Source organism: Convolutriloba macropyga, chromosome 10 (assembly GCF_964194025.1).
Source record: "Convolutriloba macropyga chromosome 10, txConMacr16.3, whole genome shotgun sequence".
Taxonomy (NCBI): domain Eukaryota; kingdom Metazoa; phylum Xenacoelomorpha; order Acoela; family Convolutidae; genus Convolutriloba; species Convolutriloba macropyga.
The window spans coordinates 53,966,239-53,988,727 of record NC_134477.1 but is presented as its reverse complement, the minus strand read 5'-3'; the positions used below and the strand labels follow the sequence as shown (position 1 = coordinate 53,988,727).

At 35.6% G+C, this 22,489-nt stretch overlaps 2 protein-coding genes across 2 annotated transcripts in view; both read right to left on the bottom strand.

Annotated features, from left to right (window-relative positions):
* The window catches only part of LOC142348076 (uncharacterized), a 51,754-nt gene extending 51,474 nt beyond the window's left edge, over positions 1–280 (bottom strand). Inside the window, exon 1 of the mRNA XM_075399241.1 lies at positions 210–280. Within this exon, the coding sequence (XP_075255356.1) occupies positions 210–280 (71 nt within the window). The remainder of the gene's footprint in view (positions 1–209) is intronic.
* Positions 210–22,213, bottom strand: LOC142348202 (uncharacterized). The gene is made up of 5 exons (XM_075399464.1): positions 22,041–22,213; positions 11,979–12,066; positions 1,422–1,533; positions 717–830; positions 210–347 (listed from the first exon to the last, which is right to left on the bottom strand). Exons 1-4 carry the CDS (start codon positions 22,064–22,066, stop codon positions 724–726), a joined length of 333 nt encoding a protein of 110 aa, XP_075255579.1. The 5' UTR covers positions 22,067–22,213; the 3' UTR covers positions 210–347; positions 717–723.
* Between the last annotated feature and the right edge of the window lie 276 nt (positions 22,214–22,489).

The following is a 22,489-nucleotide window of genomic DNA, read 5'->3' as shown; positions in this document are numbered from 1 at the left end:
AATCTGGCCAGAAAATTATGCAAAACATCTTATGATTTAGGAAAACGCATCATATGATTTACGTTTTTACATTCTCACTAATATCTGCCAGTTTATTTCTCATTTCAGCATTTTCAAATTGCTCGTTTGGAATTGCTCAATTGCCTCTAAATCGATTAATTAAATTTTCCTCGTTTTAAGGCGCGTTTCACGAAAGAGTGTCAATTAACCTTCCCCTTCGGCCGAAGAGTACTGCGAGGTTGTTGAGAGTGGCTGCTACAGATGGGTGATCTCTACCCATTGTCGTCTCTCTAATAGCCAGTGCATCTTGTAGTAACTGACTCGCTTCTCGGAATTTTCCTTGATCTCTGGAAAGTTGAAAACAAACAGCATGGTATTAGCCAATGCTTTTCCACAAACATAATTTGTGTCCCAAAAAATGACCGAAAATGACAAATCAAAAAATTTGAGCAGTAAATCTTTATCGTTTAAAACTAGATTTTTTGGTAGTTAAAGCAGACATATCTACACATGAGATCAACCAACAAAAGCTCCATAAATCCAATTATGCCATTGATAAAGAAAGTTTGGGGTATAACACTTCAGAATAACTTTCACTGATAAAAATTATTGTTTTTTCGAACACTGCACGCAGAACAAATAAACCTTATAGAAATCCTGAACAAATTTCAAAGTTAGAGTCCGTCTTTCAGCATTAACCCTTCAGTATAACAGACCTGTAGACTAGGGCAAGTATGTTGAGCATGGTGGCCACGTCAGGATGGTTGTGACCCAAGTTAGCCTCCAGATCTTCCAGAGCCTGTTTGCACAGCGGGATCGCAACCTCGTACCTGTATAAACATTTCTAATCAACAGCTTATCACAAAAAATCAATAGTTGCCGACAATTGCCTCTTTTGACTAGTCCATTGAGACTATAATGGGCAAAAAAAACGAGGCCGTTCTTCATAGTGAAGCCAATAACTCATTTATAACAGACAAACGAGGCTAATCTTTTAGGAAATAGAAATTAATAAATGTTGACTATTAATAGAAAAGGTTTTGATCAAACGAAAAACTGGTATCAAATGGAACGATAAATTACCAGCGTCTGATTTTGCCCAAAATCTTGATTATGACCAGCTAACTGGCTTACGGTGTTTGAAAACGGATTGTGTAGTTACATGAAAACGGATTGAAAAGCAATTTGAGTCTGATTTGTATAGCTCCACAAATTGATCAGTTGTTATTACAGGAAAAGGTGGGTTTCCTCTTATACTGAAACAAGCGGGACTTCTCTATTGTAACCCCTCCCCTAAAAAAACTCAGTAACCACATATAGATCCTCAATTACCGCAAATATATCACAATGGTGGCTGTAATTTTATGGGGGTGTGATAACAAAGAACCAAATAAAGCTTCTGAAGATCGTTTTGTTCTGACCTTTTCTGGCCAGCATACTGAATGACGAGGTTGTGTAGGGTGCGTAATTTGGATGGGACATCCGATCCCCCGTAGCCTGCTTCATTTGACACCTGGTCCCCTCCGGGCATCTCTGTGAACACAACATGGACACATGGTTCCTACTATTACGAATGAACCCCCCCCCCCACCTCCAACGCCTTATGATAGGACTTGTGCATCTGTATCACGTCAGAGTTATATCGTATACGGGTTTATATTCTAGAACAGGTTCCATAGTGACAATTTCATGACACTGAAGCTTCACAAGTATTACTCAAACGACCAGAACGCTTCTTAAAGGAGAACATATTCGGCTAAGATAATGAAGTAGTACATTATAGTTTTAAATTTAGAGACATATATAATATTGACTTTAATCAGTCAGTTCATACTGTTTTTCTTTCACAATTTCTTTTAACAAAATGTAAAAAATGAAGTTTCTAAGATGATAGAAATTGTTTTTGAGGAAGATTTTCTTCATTGGAGCATGAAAAAGGAACAAATGTTTTGTCGTGCCCAAAGTTCTCAGAGAAGGCGGAAGACAACAATGAGAGTTCTCTGGTCCAAAAAAAAACAAAACTGGAAAAAAATTACTTCTATGTGGTTATTATATGTATAACACTTCGATTAGAATTCAAAAATTTCCAAGAATTTAAACAAAATTAGTTAAATATTTTTTTTACTAAACCCCTGTTAATCGAAGAGATTGTAGACTAACGAAAAATTTTAAAAACCGATAAACGCTCTCAATCGAAATAATAAATTAATGACAATAAAAACACACAAAAAACTAAAGTAACCAGGAAAAAAATGGTTTCCTTGAAGTGCAACCTTTATATTGGTTAGATCCTTTCTGTTTTTGGCGACATATTTTGCTCGGTTTTGAGGTGAACGTTAGCCAGCAGATTAAATCCTTAGTAAAATTTTGTCAACATCGCCTAAATGTTTCTGGTAGTGATTTAAGGTAATCATTAGCCTAATTGTTGTGATAAACTTATTAAATAGTTTCAGAGAACGAAGATGTCAGAGTCAAATGAAAAAGAACACATGCCAGGACTTAGATACCATGACCAAACACCAGTTGCCAAAGCTGACAACAAGCGATTGCGAAGTGCCTTCAGTCCAACTGACGATAATGATAACAATGATGAACTAAAAAATACAATTCAAGAAGCCGTTGCATCAGCGATCCCGGGTATTGTGAAAATAATAGAAGAGCAGTTAATACAAAGCATCCAATCAGCGATAGATGAAAGGCTGAAGAAAGCAAAAGATGAGATAAAGAAGGAAGTCAATGAATCGATTTACTATGCTGAAGAAAGGTGCAATCTAAAAGCCAAATGTGAGAGCGAGATTCTTGAATCTTACAACCGTCGCGAAAATGTTCGCATAATTGGATTACCCGAAGAAGTGTTATGACCCAGCAAAGAAGAATGATGAGGACTACGATAGGACGATTGAAAAAGTTGTCGATTTTGCTTCAGCTCTAGAGTCGAGCATAACATCGGATGAAATCTCAATAGCTCACCGGCTCCAAAATTTCAATGGGCAACGACCTCGTCATGTGATTGTTCGTTTCACCAGACGGGTAGCAAAAATCAATATATTGAAGAGTAAGAAAAACGCAGCAAACTTTGATCAGTTGAAACATGTAAGAATTTTCGAAGACATGACTGCACCTAGATTAAAGTTCTTCAATCTCATGAAGGAGGACAGGAGAATTGAGAAAGTGTGGTCTAGAGAAGGAACTATTCATTATATTAAAAACGATGCTGCTGAGAATAAAGTGTATAAGATTCATTCCTTATATGATGATGGTCAAAAGTTAGGTTATGATTTTTATACTGTCCAAAGGTGCTTTAATTCGTCTGAGTTTAGAGTTTTTACTGAAACAAGTAAAGAAAGTGGATCATAATTTTGAAAAAGAAAATGGTGCTACAAAATGTTCTTTAAATACAATTTCAATTCTTCATTTAAATGTAAGATCTATCAAGCCACACTTTGATAAGTTGGAAGCACTAGTACTTGGTCTTGAGTCTCCACCAGAAGTTTTATGTTTAACAGAAACGTGGCTAAGTTAAAACGATAATTTTAATGGATATTTGATCAATGGCTACAACCAATTCTTTGTAAAAAACCGAGATTCCGGTCGTGGTGGTGGTGTTATGATTCAAGTTAAAAGCAACTGTAGCTTGATAAAAATTTTTGACCTCAACTTTTAGGAGGCTATTTTTTCGGAAAAAACAAAAGATGGTTATAACTTTAAAGTGGGGGTTATTTATAATAAACCAAGAACCAATAAAAAAGATTTCCTAGAGAAATTTGATTGTTTCCTGGAGCGAAATTCTACCTGCCAAACTCCAGTGACCATCTGTGGCGATTTCAATATAAATGTTTTGGAAGATAACTTAATTACAAAAAATTATCAGAACGCTATCGAATCAAACGGGTACTATTTGAGTCCAAAAGAGCCTACACGAGTGACACATTCTGCCTCTACATGTATAGACCAATTTGTGTACCAAAATATTGATGTAGATACGACTGAAGTACTGAAATATGAAGATTTATCTGATCATTTTCCTGTTTCTCTGAGATGGAGAATAAAAACTGAAACCAAACCACCACGGCCTGTTTCTTTTAGAGATACTTCTGTTCTGAAAAACCCTAAAACAGTATCAGACTTTAAATCCAGTTTACTGCAACGCTTAGGAGAATGCTTTGATGAAACTGCTAATGTCAATGATGATTTTAATCTGTTCGCCAATATATTTGCCAATGTTCTTGATGAAGTAGCCCCCAAAATAAACTGTTCAAAAGCCACAACATCGCAACCAAAATGGTTTAACACCAAGTTAAAAAATCTAAGATCTCGGAAAAACAAGGCACACAAAAATTGGAAACAAAATAAAGGCCCCTTGATTTTAAAGAAATTTAAGGATCTACGTAATCAATTTAAAAGCAATTTAGTTAAGACAAAACAGCAATTTTACTGGAGGAAGTTTGATTAATGTATTGGAGACTCCAGACAGACGTATATGCTTTTAAACGATATAAGTGGCAAGCATCTCAGTTCTTCGATCGTGCCTGCCCTCGACTCTTGTATAGAAAACTCGGCTCCTGAGATTGCCGAAAGTTTCAATAAATACTTCACCACAATTGCCCAAGAAGTCACCAAAACAATTAAACCCACCAATCTGCCAAAGGTACTGAAAGTTGAAAAGTCAATGTTTCTGTATGATGTAAGTGAAAGTGAAATCAAATCAATTATTGATAATTTGGACAATAAATCTTCTTCAGGGGATGACTATATCAGCAACTTAATTATAAAAGCCTCATCTGATGCGGTGATTCCCTATCTGACTAATTTGGTAAATCTCTCATTTCAAAACGGCGAATTCCCCGAAGAGCTGCGTAAAGCGAAAGTTCTTCCACTTCATAAAAATGGACCTAAAACTTGTGAAAATAATTACAGGCCAATATCACTACTTATAGTTTGGAGTTAAATTTTTGAGAGGGCAATGTATGTAAGAATGTATGACTATCTTGAGCAATTTTCTTTATTGTACCCCAAGCAATATGGTTTTCGATAGAAGCATTGTACCATCGATGTATTAGTGGACCTTGTTGAAAATATGAGAGTGAAGAATAAAAATATGATCAGCTTTTTCCTTGATCTACGAAAAGCTTTTGATACTCTAGACCATTCCATCCTGCTTTATAAACTAGAAAGCTATGGATTTAGAGGGCAATGCTTGAAATGGTTACAGTCTTACCTTTCGAATCGGATCCAAAGGGTAGAAGTTAATAATATATCCTCTTCTTGGCAAAGTATAAATTGCGGTGTTCCACAAGGATCTATTCTTGGACCACTATTGTTTCTGATATACATAAATGACTTGCCATTTTCCTGTAATTCCCTACAAGTTTTACTATTTGCTGATGACACCAACCTAACTGCAATAAACAATGACGTGAAAGGTATAAAAGAGGATCTCTGTAACCTCAATGTTTGGCTAAATGCCAATAAGCTTGCAATTAACTTAACAAAAACTGTACAAATGAATTTAAAACCTAGTGCTTCCAACTCTGCTTTCAGCTTAAATCAAACTGTGATAAATTGTAAGCCTGTGTGTAAATATTTAGGTATTCATAATGATAATAAACTTTCGTTCCATTCACATGTTGATTATGTTACAAAGAGACTCGGTAAGCAGTGTGGAATCATTTCGAAATTGAGGCACTACGTGCCCCGGTTTCAATTAATAAACTATTATCGTAGCAATGTTGCACCCATTATACAATATGGTATACTTGTATATGGTTGTTGTAGCTACAGTAGGCTAAATCCTATTTTCCCGCTGCAGAAAAGGATTCTAAAATTTGTCTATTTTCGTAACAGACGGGATCATTGCAATGATATCTTCTTTTCAAATGAAATTTTAACAGTATTTGAGTTACATGTATATGAATTGCTTAAATTCGTATTACGATCAGTTGCTGGATTGCTTCAACAAATATTTCCCAGCAATTTATTCAAAATGAAAAATCAAAAGATGCACCAGGTCTTCATCAAATCAGGTTTTATCTGAACCCATTGCTAGGACCAAAATAGAGAGGTTTTTATAAAATACAGGGCCTCGAAACTCTTCAATCTGCTGCAAACCAACAATGTGTTGCCAGAAAATATTAGTAAGTGTAATGCAAAAGAAATTTAAAAAATTTATTATGAAATCAAAACAACGTACCTTTTACAAAACCAGGATTTGATGAAACATATTTTTAATTTTTAGGAACCCAATATCTCAACCCGCTTGGCTGCATGCTACAGGACATCCAATTTTAGGCCCTGATTCTGGGTGAAAAGTTTGACCCCTCTAGCTCTTCTAGAATGCGAGATAATGCATTTTTTGTTATTTTTGTAAAAATTAAAAATTTCTAAAGACTTAAAAAAATTTTAATCTTAATAATTTAAAAAAGAAAAATTTTCTCCCTCGCTCTTCATACTTTAGAATGGATAAGTAGTCAATGCCTCTTGAGTCTATGGTATCAAAAAGCTTACCTGGAAAGATAGACAACATTTAATTTGCAGATTTTTGGAAATTAAAATATTTTTAATTTTTGAGTTTTTTTTTGTGTTTTCGTTTTTAATATTTCGTGAATAGCCACGGGTAGGACAAGGCGGATCGAATGATCCCGTTACCTATCCTTTCCGAGTCTCATTAACTTGTGCTGTGTTAATTTTACGTATTTACTGAGATTCTGATAAATAAATTCATTCTTTCTTTTCTTTCTTTTCTTTGGTAAGTTTGATTTCCAGGTGGTGCTACTGCAGAGAAAAAAATGGAATGCTTTTGAAGGAATCTAAGCAATTATAAAAAAGAGGGATCTCAGCGGCAGTGAACAACTACGAAAAATTGAAATGTCTGCAAATGTTGCCGGAAAATCCAAACTGAAAAGAGCTATGAGCTATTACCGACAAAAGCGGAAGCACCCAATTTTGAAAATTTTAAAAACTGCTAGACATGCCTGCAGGGCTATTTCCTATTTCAAGAATTGTCTGTACGTTTAGAACAGAAAACATCTTTTACATCCATACAACTGAGATGTTTCTGCATACAAAACGAGGCATCGAAAAGATCGCTTACTTCTTCTTTTCATCATAAAAACCCATCTTGATCAGCAGGTCACTTTAAAACACAACAAGTAATCAAATAATCTTAGTAAAACTCCACAGCAAAATATATTGAAAAAATTCTGATTCAGACAAAACGTCAACTTGACAAAACAGAAAACCAAACACTGACAACAAGAATACGTAAAATGGAGAAGAGATGAAATGAGCCAGTCAAAAGAACAATGCGTAACATCGAAAGCGAGCCAAAACATTGACGGACTCTGCTTTTTTATTAAGACACCCGTTCCCATGAATTAGCCCCCAAAATAAACTGTTCAAAAGCCACAACATCGCAACCAAAATGGTTTAACACCAAGTTAAAAAATCTAAGATCTCGGAAAAACAAGGCACACAAAAATTGGAAACAAAATAAAGGCCCCTTGATTTTAAAGAAATTTAAGGATCTAAGTAATCAATTTAAAAGCAATTTAGTTAAGACAAAACAGCAATTTTACTGGAGGAAGTTTGATTCATGTATTGGAGACTCAAGACAGACGTATAAGCTTTTAAACGATATAAGTGGCAAGCATCTCAGTTCTTCGATCGTGCCTGCCCTCGACTCTTGTATAGAAAACTCGGCTCCTGAGATTGCCGAAAGTTTCAATAAATACTTCACCACAATTGCCCAAGAAGTCACCAAAACAATTAAACCCACCAATCTGCCAAAGGTACTGAAAGTTGAAAAGTCAATGTTTCTGAATGATAAAAGTGAAAGTGAAATCAAATCAATTATTGATAATTTGGACAATAAATCTTCTTCAGGGGATGACTATATCAGCATTTTAATTATAAAAGCCTCATCTGATGCGGTGATTCCCTATCTGACTAATTTGGTAAATCTCTCATTTCAAAACGGCGAATTCCCCGAAGAGCTGCGTAAAGCGAAAGTTCTTCCACTTCATAAAAATGGACATAAAACTTGTGAAAATAATTACAGGCCAATATCACTACTTATAGTTTGGAGTTAAATTTTTGAGAGGGCAATGTATGTAAGAATGTATGACTATCTTGAGCAATTTTCTTTATTGTACCCCAAGCAATATGGTTTTCGATCGAAGCATTGTACCATTGATGTATTAGTGGACCTTGTTGAAAATATGAGAGTGAAGAATAAAAATATGATCAGCTCTTTCCTTGATCTACGAAAAGCTTTTGATACTCTAGACCATTCCATCCTGCTTTATAAACTAGAAAGCTATGGATTTAGAGGGCAATGCTTGAAATGGTTACAGTCTTACCTTTCGAAACGGATCCAAAGGGTAGAAGTTAATAATATATCCTCTTCTTGGCAAAGTATAAATTGCGGTGTTCCACAAGGATCTATTCTTGGACCACTATTGTTTCTGATATACATAAATGACTTGCCATTTTCCTGTAATTCCCTACAAGTTTTACTATTTGCTGATGACACCAACCTAACTGCAATAAACAATGACGTGAAAGGTATAAAAGAGGATCTCTGTAACCTCAATGTTTGGCTAAATGCCAATAAGCTTGCAATTAACTTAACAAAAACTGTACAAATGAATTTAAAACCTAGTGCTTCCAACTCTGCTTTCAGCTTAAATCAAACTGTGATAAATTGTAAGCCTGTGTGTAAATATTTAGGTATTCATAATGATAATAAACTTTCGTTCCATTCACATGTTGATTATGTTACAAAGAGACTCGGTAAGCAGTGTGGAATCATTTCGAAATTGAGGCACTACGTGCCCCGGTTTCAATTAATAAACTATTATCGTAGCAATGTTGCACCCATTATACAATATGGTATACTTGTATATGGTTGTTGTAGCTACAGTAGGCTAAATCCTATTTTCCCGCTGCAGAAAAGGATTCTAAAATTTGTCTAATTTCGTAACAGACGGGATCATTGCAATGATATCTTCTTTTCAAATGAAATTTTAAGTATTTGAGTTACATGTATACGAATTGCTTAAATTCGTATTACGATCAGTTGCTGGATTGCTTCAACAAATATTTTCCAGCAATTTATTCAAAATGAAAGAAATCAAAAGATGCACCAGGTCTTCATCAAATCAGGTTTTATCTGAACCCATTGCTAGGACCAAAATAGAGAGGATTTTTATAAAATACAGGGCCTCGAAACTCTTCAATCTTCTGCAAACCAACAATTTGTTGCCAGAAAATATTAGTAAGTGTAATGCAAAAGAAATTTAAAAAATTTATTATGAAATCAAAAAAACGTACCTTTTACAAAACCAGGATTTGGTGAAACATATTTTTAATTTTTAGGAACCCAATATCTCAACCCGCTTGGCTGCATGCTACAGGACATCTATTTTTGCCCTGATTCTGGGTGAAAAGTTTGACCCCTCTAGCTCTTCTAGGATCCGAGATAATGCATTTTTTGTTATTTTTGTAAAAATTAAAAATTTCTAAAGACTTAAAAAAATTTTAATCTTAATAATTTAAAAAAGAAAAATTTTCTCCCTCGCTCTTCATACTTTAGAATGGATAAGTAGTCAATGCCTCTTGAGTCTATGGTATCAAAAAGCTTACCTGGAAAGATAGACAACATTTAATTTGCAGATTTTTGGAAATTAAAATATTTTTAATTTTTGAGTTTTTTTTGTGTTTTCGTTTTTAATATTTCGTGAATAGCCACGGGTAGGACAAGGCGGATCGAATGATCCCGTTACCTATCCTTTCCGAGTCTCATTAACTTGTGCTGTGTTAATTTTACGTATTTACTGAGATTCTGATAAATAAATTCTTTCTTTTCTTTCTTTTCTTTGGTAAGTTTGATTTCCAGGTGGTGCTACTGCAGAGAAAAAAATGGAATGCTTTTGAAGGAATCTAAGCAATTATAAAAAAAGAGGGATCTCAGCGGCAGTGAACAACTACGAAAAATTGAAATGTCTGCAAATGTTGCCGGAAAATCCAAACTGAAAAGAGCTATGAGCTATTACCGACAAAAGCGGAAGCACCCAATTTTGAAAATTTTAAAAACTGCTAGACATGCCTGCAGGGCTATTTCCTATTTCAAGAATTGTCTGTACGTTTAGAACAGAAAACATCTTTTACATCCATACAACTGAGATGTTTCTGCATACAAAACGAGGCATCGAAAAGATCGCTTACTTCTTCTTTTCATCATAAAAACCCATCTTGATCAGCTTTAAAAAACAACAAGTAATCAAATAATCTTAGTAAAACTCCACAGCAAAATATATTGAAAAAATTCTGATTCAGACAAAACGTCAACTTGACAAAACAGAAAACCAAACACTGACAACAAGAATACGTAAAATGGAGAAGAGATGAAATGAGCCAGTCAAAAGAACAATGCGTAACATCGAAGGCGAGCCAAAACATTGACGGACTCTGCTTTTTTATTAAGACACCCGTTCCGTCTATCCGTTTATCCAACTCCTCTTGACTTCATCCCTCTGAGTTGAAGATACCATAATTAAAAAGACTGTTTCCGAAAAACTAAAAAAATTGGTTTTAACAAAAAGGGGAACTCCGATAGCAAGGCCAAGCTACTTACGCTGATTTAATAACCACCATACAAACTAAGTGAACACAGCAACCTCAAATGTAAGAACAGGGGATCAGTTAAAACAAAATTTCGAACGTAGTAAATTATGGCCAAAATTGAACCAAAATTAAATACAATCAACCAATGTTGGACCAATTACTCTCCGTCCGACAATCACCGGGGGTTCTATTGTTGTAGCCGGCTTCAGTGGTAGGAGAGGATGTAGTGTTGTTATTCCCCAAGAAAAGTAACCTAACCTCTCGAATTGCTCTTAAACGAGCTGCGAGCGGTTGGCATCGGTAGTGGCCAGCTGCGGCTTAGCGATGCAAGCATTGGGACGCTGGAGGGGGGAGGGGGGGGGGGGGGGGGTGAACGGAATAGGAGTCAAGAGATGGCGGTGGGAGGGCTGGTTGACATAAGGGCTCAAATCGGCAGGTGAACGGATGTGTTGGCGCGGGGGAGTGAGAGTGACTGAGGCAGGTTAAACTTTCAAGATTAAGAATCACCATCATACCATTAATGTCTCCTCGACAGTTTCGGTGAATCGCATACTTAGAGACTAGTAAGGCGAAAGGCTCTCACAGCGCTGCTCTGAGAGCAGACGAAAAATCGGTCAAGCGATAAAGTGCATAAAAAGACCACAGGACTATAATAGCTACAAACTTTGTTTGCAAGCAATTAAAAAAGCCTCAAATTGACACAAAGTTTCTTGTAAAAAAGTATCTATAATTTTTAACAATTCGTTTACTTTAGGGGATAGCGGCTCATATCAAAACGAGCAACTATTTGCTGGTACACGAAGTTTCTCTCGTGGACTAAGAAACGCCTCAAAAGAGATATTTTTTGTAACGTTTTGAAACGTTAGCCCATATCTGTTCTTTTTATTTCAATAATATTTTTGAGTTATTAGTTTTTTACCTCAACATTTATTCTCGGTGATATGGTGATAAAAAGGCATACAATTTAGACCCGTACTGCAGTTGAAAACCAACATTAGAATTCTGACTCTCGATTTCATTTGCATTAGTATTGCTTGTAACTCGTACCCATACAAGCAATACTAATGCATGTAATACCATATTGTAACCTGCACAACAATTTGGCTTTGTCAGAACTACTTATTTGGTTATAAACATGACCACAAAAACCAGCCGCCATTTTTTAAATCAGAGAACAGCTCATCCGAGAATTAAATTCATTATTCTATGCAAAAATCAGCATTCACCTGGATTTTATTTCTCGAAGTCAAAGATAATTTACACTTGTTGCATCTGTCATTAAATCGTTCACACAAATTTACGGTAACAAAAGCATTCATGAGGTCATGAAAAAAAATTCAAAACTTTTTTTTTACCTGTTGATGAATCTCTGGCGTCGTCCAGATCTCCGATGTCCAAACCAAGTTCGTCTTTGGCGCCCTTGGCATTCTCAGGTGATCCACTCTGAAATTAGAGCCATAGCAAAGTTATTAACTAGACTACAACGAAAGCTAATTGTCAGATGCAAATATGTTATGCTATGTTAGATCGACATATGTTAGATATTCCCTAGCTTAGCATAGCTTCGTTTTATTTTTTTTTCAAAACAAACCTGACAAGAACGCTTGTCTTTTGCTGCTAAATATTTCTGGGTGTTAAAATTGATAAAACTAAGCCCGGCCAGCGTAATGTTTCTCCCTTTACTTGGTGGTAAAAACAACTGACCTCTGGCCAAAAAACTGGATCTGGCCGCAAAAAAGCTCAAAATTAATTAATTTTTTGAACTCTCCAATCAGAGCAAAAAGACAATAAATGCGGGGAAAACCCTTTAAAAAAACTTTATCCAAAAAAGTACTGTGAGGTTTTCTGTAGTGTAACAATCCCTTAGTAATTTTTCAAAAAACAGTTGTGCGATGGAATAAAACGATAGAGCGATTTATAGATTTCAGTATTTCCATATTTTCAACACACAAAAAAAGAAGCATTGAAAAAAAAACAAACCAGAAACTTATCAAAGATAATTGAACAGAAGAACATCATGATCTTTCAAACTTTTTATTTTGAAAAATTTAGTGACATAAAACATTACGTATCCTTTAAGAAATTTCTACATCGTGAAAATCTTTATTTCTCAACTGATTAAAATGCCTCGTATAATAGGAGATCAGTTTGAAGGTTAACGTGACAAGTCGGAGAACTGAAAAAAGAGCAAAGGGGATTTCCGTTGATATTTTTGTTTTAAAAAATTGTGCACATTTATTTTCTTTTCATTTTCTTGAATCGCGCTTACCACGGGCTCCTTCATTCTTCATGTGAATGAAAAATAAAAAATTTTTGAATATCCAATAAAAGCAGCAAATGTAATTTTTAAAATAAACTCAGCCAATTGAATAATTGACTCTATTATGGTTTTTCTGTGAAAACTACATTCCATCTGAAACCCTCGTTAAATCAAGGCAATTCTAAAATATAGGAGAGAAATAGATCAGAATTTTCAAAATTAGAGGAATAAAGATTTATAAAAACGTGTCCATATTTCTGATCCACTTTCTTTCAAAAACCCTACGTACTCTTTCTTATATTCACGCTTTTGATTAGACTCTTTAGAGCTACGCTAAGCTTTGGTGTTCCAGAGAACATCATTTTCAAACTAGCAGATGCATGATAAACTATTACCACCTACAAACAGGTATTATAAATTTTCTCATTTTGCTTAAAAATATTTTCAACACAACTTACAGCGAGTTTCCACAGCTTCTAGTCAAAGTGTTTTCAAGTTTGAAATTAAGTTATTTTTGCCCTCTTTTCAATTTTTCGTCAATATTTACTTTCAAAAAAAATTAAATGAATCAAATTTTTGAGAGCTAGAAAATAAGGGATCAAAACAAAAAATTGATGGGTAAAGAAAAACTGGAAAATTGACAGAGGAAAAACCTACCTCGCAAAAAATATAAACATAACAGATTTTCAAAAAAACAATGAGCATGAAGTGGCAAGAGCAAATAAACAGTTGGTTAAATCAAGAACGGGTTGCTAAAAAATTTGACAGCGCTACGTGTATTTGGACATTACGTGTATTTGGACATTACGTGTATTTGGAGCCAATTTAGCTAAAAATACCAAAAATTAAAAATTTAAATGAAATTTCAAAAATGCAGTTTGCTTTACAATTTTATTCTTTTAAAACGGTCAAACGTTGAACAATGAACTAAAAAACGCCAAATGGTAGAGAGACAAGATAAGACAATGGTAACTATTTGACGTAAAAAAAACAAAAATTGTCGCAACAAAACTCAAACATAACCGACTAACGTCGAGCGAATTGCTCTCAAGCGACCGGCGAGCGGTTGGCTTTGTCAACAGCTAGCCACGAATTAGTGACCTCACGGCGCTACCTCTTTATCCCGTTTCTGAACACGAAAGTCAAATGAGTAGGATAAAAAAAAATCGGCCAAGCGAAAAATTGCATAAAGACAAACAGGATTAATATATTTTCTACACATTGCTTTTGACAGCAATTAACAACGGTTTCCTAAAAGTGCCTGTTAGATCATTTATGATAAAAAATATTTCAACTATAACTCATTGATAATGACGAACAGAGATGGTGACATTACGCCACATAACAGCAGCTGAAGTGCGGAATCAACAAAAAGAGAGAGTGAAAGAGGGAGATAAAACGTGAACGAGAAAGAGAAGGAAAGAAACCCCAACCGAAAGAGAGAGAAGGAGACAGGACTATATTCCATGATTGGATTCGACACTGCAACTTCTAGTTTTCTAACCTTGTTAATAAACAAATCATATAGAAAACTGAGGGCAAAATTTAAAAAGTTTTCAACTTCGCAATAAAAAAAATTAAAACCATTTTTGTCTCAAAAGTTCTGTCAAGTAACCCATCTCCGAGACTTGAAAAGTTTCGTTGGCCAGTAATGGTCGTTAAACTCAGAAAAGGACAAAAAATATTGAAAAAATATCAAAAAAATTGCAAACTTTAACAAAATCTTGCTAAAATTCAAGACAATAATATCGTAAGAACCATTTCCTTGTCTCAAGAGATTATCCAGTATCCCTGTTTCAAGCCTGAAATAGTTTCACTGGCTCAAAGATCCATACGCTTGGAACATAAAAATTTGAAAAGTTTAATTTTTATCCAAATATTACTAAAACTGGAGTCATAAAAAAGGTTGATCATAAACCCATTAACTCTCGAAACTATTCAGCAGCTTATTATCAATTCTTGGAGGAGGCACTAGGGCTTCTTTTGCCGGAAAAAAATCAAAAACATGAAAAAACTGCAAATATGTTTAAAAATTGCTTAAATTCGTGATATTAAAATCTTGACGAACATTCCATTATGTCTACCAACTATGCAGTAACATATAATCAAACCCTAGCGGAAGTTCCGAGGTTCTTGAGACTAGAGCAACCTAGAAAAAAATTTCAAAAACTTCAAAATTTCAAGTTTTATAAAAAAAAATTGCTAAAAAATGTGATATTAAAAAGTTGAAAATTAATCCATGACCAACAAAAATTTTCTAACAACTTATTATCAAACCCCAATGGAGGCTTTTTTGACCTTTGAAGCTCGAAAAATCTGAATAATGACTATAAATGTTTAAAAAAATTGGAAAAAATGGCAAAAATATCAAAAATATGCTAAAATTTGTGATGTTAAAAAAGTCATTCCGTTTAATCTGGAAACTATTCAGTAACCTATCTTCAAACCCTAGAGGTTCCGCGGCTCTTAAGGCTGAAAAAATCTAAAAACCGACAAAAAATTACAAAAAAACTTGAAAAAAAGCAAGTTTTATCAAAAAATTGCTAAAATTTGTGGCATTAAAAAGTTGAAAAACTATTCCATGACCGTTAAAAATTTGTCAGTAAGTTATTATCAAACCCCATAGGATGTTCTCTAGCCCCTGAGTCTGGAAAGACCTGGATAAGGAAGAAAATGTCAAAAAATTTTAAAAAATTGCACGTTTTGTCAAAAAATTGCTAAAATTCGTATGTTAAAATGTTGAAACCCTTCCAATACCACTAGAAACAATGCAGTAACCTATTATCATACTCTAGAGGAGGTTCCTTGACAGCTAGGGCTGATAAAACAATGTCGAAATTTTTCAAAAACCTAGAAAAAATTGCAAAACAGTATAAAATTGCGTTTATAGCAAGCGGCTGTTCGTCAGTAGCTAGCAATGGGAGAGAGAGAGAGAGGGGGGGGGGGGGGGGGCGGAGGGTTGGGTGGGGTGCACCGGGGGCTGATTGGGGGTGGGGCAACACTGGGGTGGGGGGGGGCAACAGCCCGGTTGGGGGGGGGGGGTTGGGCGCAATAGGGGGGGGTGTCAACAGTGGGGGTGCCTTCAACCTCTAAGAACCGCCCTTCACACCATAAGTATAAGTATCCAAAACAGTTTGAGCTGAAACAGAGCTGAAAGGCTCTAAGAGCACTTAATGCCCACTGGGCGCTACAATCTTCGTTTGAGAGCAATTAAAAAAAATTTTCTATTTGTTATACAAATCAGAAACAGTTAAAATTGCATCTTGAACAGTGAGCACATCAGATATTATGGCACTGCAGACCCAATCAGAAAATTGCTCGTTAAAAACTTAAATCTGTGAAAACAATTGCATTTTAATAAAAGCCAGAACTTATTAAAAGGTTTTTCAAAGAAGTTACAAAAATCAAAATTAGTGTTCTTTTGAAAGCCCAAACTGAAAAAAAAATTGGCTCCCCTCCCTATTATTGGGTTTTGAAATATTTGAAAATGACCAATAACGAGTTTGATTGGAAATTCGAAGATCGCAAGAGCAGTTGGGAGAAATTTGCAACAGTCATGTGGTTTCCATTCCCCCAGCCTATTAATTGATCAAAGTTTCACATGATGGCTTTAAGATTAATGTTTTCACTGTTTCTTTAATTTTTTCACTGTTTTTTTTTTCAAAAGACGGAGAAGTTTTGGGGTGCAGAATGATACGAATTAGTTGCTAATGTGATTAGCTGGCTTCATCGTAAAAGATGAATCTAACTAATCTGATATGACAAATGGTTTTTTTTCGCCTTTTTCTCCCATACGAGTACGATAATCCCTAATTTTTGTTACCACAAAAATGTGAACCTCCTAGCTCTTAAAATGTACAATATATAATTTCCATTTGAACAACGCCATCATGTCGCCAATGAGGACTTCGCTCCACTTTGTTTTGCGGTCCTTAACAACCTAAATGGATTTAAGTCGGACGAATTGCTTTCGAAGGCAGCGGTACAATTTAATTTTAGCTTGCCTCTACAGGTCGGGGCAAGTAGGCTGTTGATGAGGTGCCATTAGAGCTATTTATCGACTACTAGTAAGATTTAGTATGAAAAGGGAAACCTTTTGCCGCATTTTTTATAACACTTATATTAAGAAGCAGACGGTTATGAGCCAACCGGAGAGCATTAAACTCTCGAATTGAAAAATTAGCATGCCAGCCTTTGACTTTACGACAGCAGCAGAATACTGCAGGAGTTATCCCACCGTCTCAATAAGAACTCCTCTTATAATCATTATGCAGATTTCATCTTCTTCATTCACGAATATTTTATTCAATAACTAGAGCTTTTCTATTCTGTGAGACATCAAAAAAGCTCCAACATCGATAGTTTTTCAGCAGCTAGTTGCTATTTAAACCATTCGATTACACTCTAACACTAACAGAAATTAACTGATGCAAAAAAAATTCACATCTCCGATGGCCAATGCTTATTTGATGTGTAACTGAAAAACTGCAAAAACAATAGATTTGAAAATGACAGCATTCAACGGAAAGCAAAACACAGTAGTGTTTCCACCATATTAAAGTATGGAAGTGAATGAAGGACGAATGAACTTGATCATTTTTAGGAAGGAAACGTCAACTTCAAATAAATATTGAAAGAGTGTATTTCAGTATAACTTCAAAAATTTTCTGTTAATTTTAGTTTTACTACAAGCATGTATAAGCACCTGATTACAACTTCAATTTCCTTGTCGCCAATCTTTCAAATAAAAGGCATCTCCGTCGCAAGCTTCTAATTCATAGGCTCAGAAGTCAAGTAAACTAACAAAATTTGGTATCATTACGTCGCCAATCCTACAAATTCAGTTCAGTCCGCGTTTACGAACACGAGTGAGCATAATTACGAACACGAACACAAATTTGAGCATAATTAACTATTCCATTTCAAATATATGCTGCGCTCTAAATTATAAATTAATTGCGCTGCGCTTAATTTATAAATCACAAAATTAATGACAGACTTGTCAGCTTTTTCCACAATTTAGATCAAGGCGTAAAAAAATAAGCTGCAATTAACACAGCTATTTATTTCAGATCATCTGACAGTGAATTGAAAAAAGTGGCAATCATTTTAATGGCATCAAACACTAACTGAAGCAAAACTTAACCTTACTATAATACGCGTCAGATTATAATAGGAATCAGTCAGTGCTGTTTCATCGTGGTGAATATTTCGAAAACAATCCCTCAGTACTGTTTCACTTTATTTCACCGCTATTTATTTTAGATGATCTGACAGTGAGTTGGACTCAGCGGCAATCAGTTTAATGGCGTCAAACACTAACTGAAGCAAAACTAGAGTTTACTAAAATAAGCGTCAGATTATTTTAATAGGAATCACTAAGTTGTTTCATCCTGGTGATTATTTTGATAAAAATCCCTCAGTACTGTTTCACTTCATAGATGAAACTGGTCATTTGATTAGTTTAATAAAGATCCCACAGTGCCTTCTTTCTGAAACAAAATTTAAAGCAATCAAAACAATTGAGCTAATTCATAATTATAAGCCGCGCATGATAGTGACTTTAAAGTTGCGGATAAAAACGCAATAATAATAATAGTGACATAAAGTTGCGGACAATAGTGATCCGGACAATAGTGAAAAAGACATCAAAAACTGCGGAAATCAGTGACGATTAAACCTCGGAAAGTATTTACCTTAGAGCGGATATTAGGGACGTAATTTTGCGGATAATAGTGGCAAGATCTGTTTGCTTTTCTCACGCGCCATGTAATTCCGGAATCTCGGACATTTCTGGCGAATTCTTGCAAATTTGGGCGAATTTGAATTAGTTTCCCTTATTGATACTGCTGGCCGCAAATACCTATAAATCCCTTTCTATCTTAAAACATGGGAGCGCGCACAACGCTGACTTCAGCAAGCAAATTTGCTTGCTCAAAATGTAGGATTGGCGACGTAATGATAAAATATATTGGGTCATGAAAATACGACAGCAAAAACCCGAGTACTGCAGATCTGCTCATCACATTTGCACATTTTATTACTCAGAAACTGATAACTAGAGTCTCTTTAGAAAGCTTAAACATCTAAATTTAGTTAACAATTATAAAGTCTTTGCAATTAAATTTTGATTGATAAATACCGAACACGATTCTTACAAAAACATGTTCCAGCCCAAAGAGAACAATCAACTTTTGCCAAAATCTGCATCTTGAAAATACGATTTCAGACCAATGCTCCCAACTCAATGCACAAGTTAGGGATATTTTCTAAGTTAACACTAACTCACCCAAACGTTTCTAAGGTTACCACTTTAAAAAATTTAATTAATGAGAAAAGAATACTAGAAAACTCTTTTGACTCAATTTTGTTCAACTTTGTCGACTTTTTAGACGAACAGAAACAACAGTAAATTACTAAAGCTGCGTTTGCTGCTTAGGAGCCAACCTAAGCAGAAACAATTTCTTTTTACAAAAATGGAAAAAGTCAAAACCTGAATTGTAGATTTTCTTGTTGAAGAATTGAAAACTAACATTTCATATTGAAATATTTATAGAACAGAAAACCTTCTTAGGACGCTCAGGCCAAACTTCTTAGGACGCACAAAACCTATCTCGTGGCAAACAATAGAAAACCAACTGCAGAATAGCAAACTTTGCTTGTCATTTAACAGGCAGAGTAGATAAACTAAAAATCAAAATTAAATTAAATTGCTCAAGTTTGTTGCGTTATTGTCAATAAAACAACTATCGTTCTTGCTAAACTCTGCCCAATAGCGTAGCTGAAAGAACTACATAAGTACTACATCAGCCTTTTAAACTAAAAAACTCAAATACAACTTCAAATTTGAACAAAGCCGGCAAATAGCCACATAATTGACATAATTGACATAAGGTTACATAATTGACAAAAATCCAGACTAAAACAAGAAAGAAAAGAGACAAAAATTGGCAGAATTTGGTCTCACGTGTAAAATGTGTTCTAAATGGTGTGAAGTTTCTTAAGATCCTTAAAAATTCTTTTTATATGCTGAGGCCAAAAAAATTTTCCTTTTATATGCTGAGATATTATATTTTGAGTAGGATTCTTTATAACGTATTGCTGCCACTATTAGCTGCTCTCAAATAACCCTCAATTAGAGTGACAAGTAAGGAAAAGAATTTCAGACAAAAACTGACAGAATTTGCCTCTAAGTGTAAAAAGAGTTATCAGTTATGTGAAGTTTCAGTTAGATCCCAAAATTGTACTTAAGTTCGGAGTCAAACGTGGACGTGGTGACTTATGTTGACGAAAAACGCGATCGAAAGGTAAGGCAAATAAAAAAGTAGAGCACCTAAGTAACAGATCACGCTATTAGAAATATCAAAACTAACTAAAATTCTGTTTATTTTTGGGTTAAGTTGTTAGAAACACATACCTTAGAAAAAAATACCAACATAGCTGCTCTCAAATAACCTTCAAATGGAGTGGAAAACACTCACTTAACCTTTTCCCTTTAAATTGAATTAAGGAAAAGTCAATTTCAGAGTTAGGAAGTCATTTCAAATGAACAAAAAACCCGCTCCACTAAGTGAAAAATGATGTCACGCACTCAATTCAGTCGAAAATGCGTTTTCAGGAATAAGCTCATGTTCACCTAATAATAATCTAATAATCCGCGATATACAGAACAGAGCAGCAGAACATTTCAATTGTTATAGGTATAGCCACTTTTGTTTATGAAGTTTATTCATGCAAAACTAGATTTTCTAAACAAAATATTTTCTCGTTATTTCAATCTTTGGTAGACTTAGTTTCTTTTCATACACAATAGAGGAAACTATTATTAGACTAAAAATGCGACTAAGAGAAACTAGTTGAATCTTTTTCTTTAGACGTTGAGGAACCGGTCGAGTCTGTTTTGGTCGCTTCGCCCTCCGATAGACCCTGGCCTTCATAACTTTCCTCGGCATAATCTTCATTATCTTCAGGGTTCTCCTGGGACTGGTCTTCATTTTCAGTTCCTGGTTCGCCTTCGTTTTCAGAACCCTCGCCAACGTCATCCAAACCAGAAATCCCCGTTTTTGCTGAACCGCCTTTACTTTTACTTAACCCTGTGTTACCTGCAGTTGATGCACCATTGAAATTTGACGGACCTTTCGAAGTTTCCTCGATGTTGATCCCTGATTGATCTTTTGTGGACTGACCTGTCTTGGAATCAAATCCGGATTTCGATTTCGTAGAATTTTCAAACCCAGACTGCCCTTTCGCAGTTGAGCCTCCCGTGAGACCAGTTTCGTTGTGGCTTGGTCCACCATTTTCTGAGTTCTCATTTAAGGAGCCACCAAACCCAGATTGTTCTTTTGTGGAACTACCTCCAAAACTTTTAGATCCATCATCTGAGTTCATACCAGAACTGGAACCATTCTTGTTGCTTTCAGCAGATAATTGAGATTTCTGCCCAACGGGTCCCGAAACCTCGCCTGAACCACTTTCGAAATCCTCAGACCCTTCTTCTATTTGCGCGCCCAGAGATCCAGTTGCTGACTTTGCACCACTTCCACCGGTGCCGGAAAGTCCCTTCGTTGTTCCAGATCCGGACTCATTTTTCTCTGAAGTGGCCTTAGAACCCAGCTTCGAAGAACCTTTAGCCAGACTTTCAGATTCCATGCTGAGCGGTCCTCGAATGCCTCTTGTTGATTTCATGACCTCCATGTCATCTTCAGGCTCAAATGGAGGGTTCGAAGCTGGCTTGAGGAGCTGGGTGTTTTTAACAGTTGGTGCTTTGTCGCCCTTTATATTTAGCGAACGCAATTTAGAAGTTTAGTTTTTCAGCTGGAAACCAGAGAAGTAACCGAAAAGAAACTGATATATTCCAACTGATATACCCCCTCAGTGGTCATATAACGTATAGACCCCCTCAACATACCATAAAGGGGGCGAATAATGGGAAAAACCCAAAAGCAATAAGTTAAGGCTTCCGATAGTTAAGAGAAAATTGAAAAATTTACCGAACATAATTTGTACTGTATCAAGATACGATGGTAGAGAACTCAGAAAAAATTCGTTATGCGAAAACAAGGAAAGCTAATTCAACACACTCAAGACCAAGTATGGTCTTAAGATCGTTCAAAGCAAATTTAGGGTTCGAAAGAATGTTGGGGCGGGATAAACTTACATTTTTAATCGATTCATCCGTCGCATCTTGAGTTTCAAATTTTTTGAGTGAGTTCAAAAACTCGAGGTGTTTTTTCTCAACTTCTAAAGCTGCGATTGCCTGGTCATTCTCTTGTGATTTCTGGTGGGCTGCGTTCAACTCTTCCCTGAGCCAGGAGTTCTCTTGGATAAGTCTCTTCACTTGGGCTTGTAAGAGACGTCTCTCTGATTCTAACTGTTTGATGTAGGCATTGGCTTGGATCATGAACTAAATCAACAAAAATAAGCAGGTTGTAATTGGCTTCTCTGCCATTCCTTCCTTCAAGCTGATTGGGTATATAACGAATAGCTCCCCCCCCCCCCCCATTATTGCAAATATACTACAACGAGGACAGTATTTTGTGGGAGTTGGCTAATCGACAATGAGGACCGGTAGTGTGCGGTGGGGGGTCATGGGGAATCGATTCTATT

Coding starts and splice junctions, on each gene's coding strand:
- LOC142348202 (XM_075399464.1), bottom strand. CDS start 22,066: ATGCGACGGATGAATCGATTAAAAAT. Junction 12,067..22,040: donor CGGATGAATCGATTAAAAAT/GTAAGTTTATCC, acceptor CTCTAATTTCAG/AGTGGATCACCTGAGAATGC. Junction 1,534..11,978: donor CGCCAGAGATTCATCAACAG/GTAAAAAAAAAG, acceptor TTGTGTTCACAG/AGATGCCCGGAGGGGACCAG.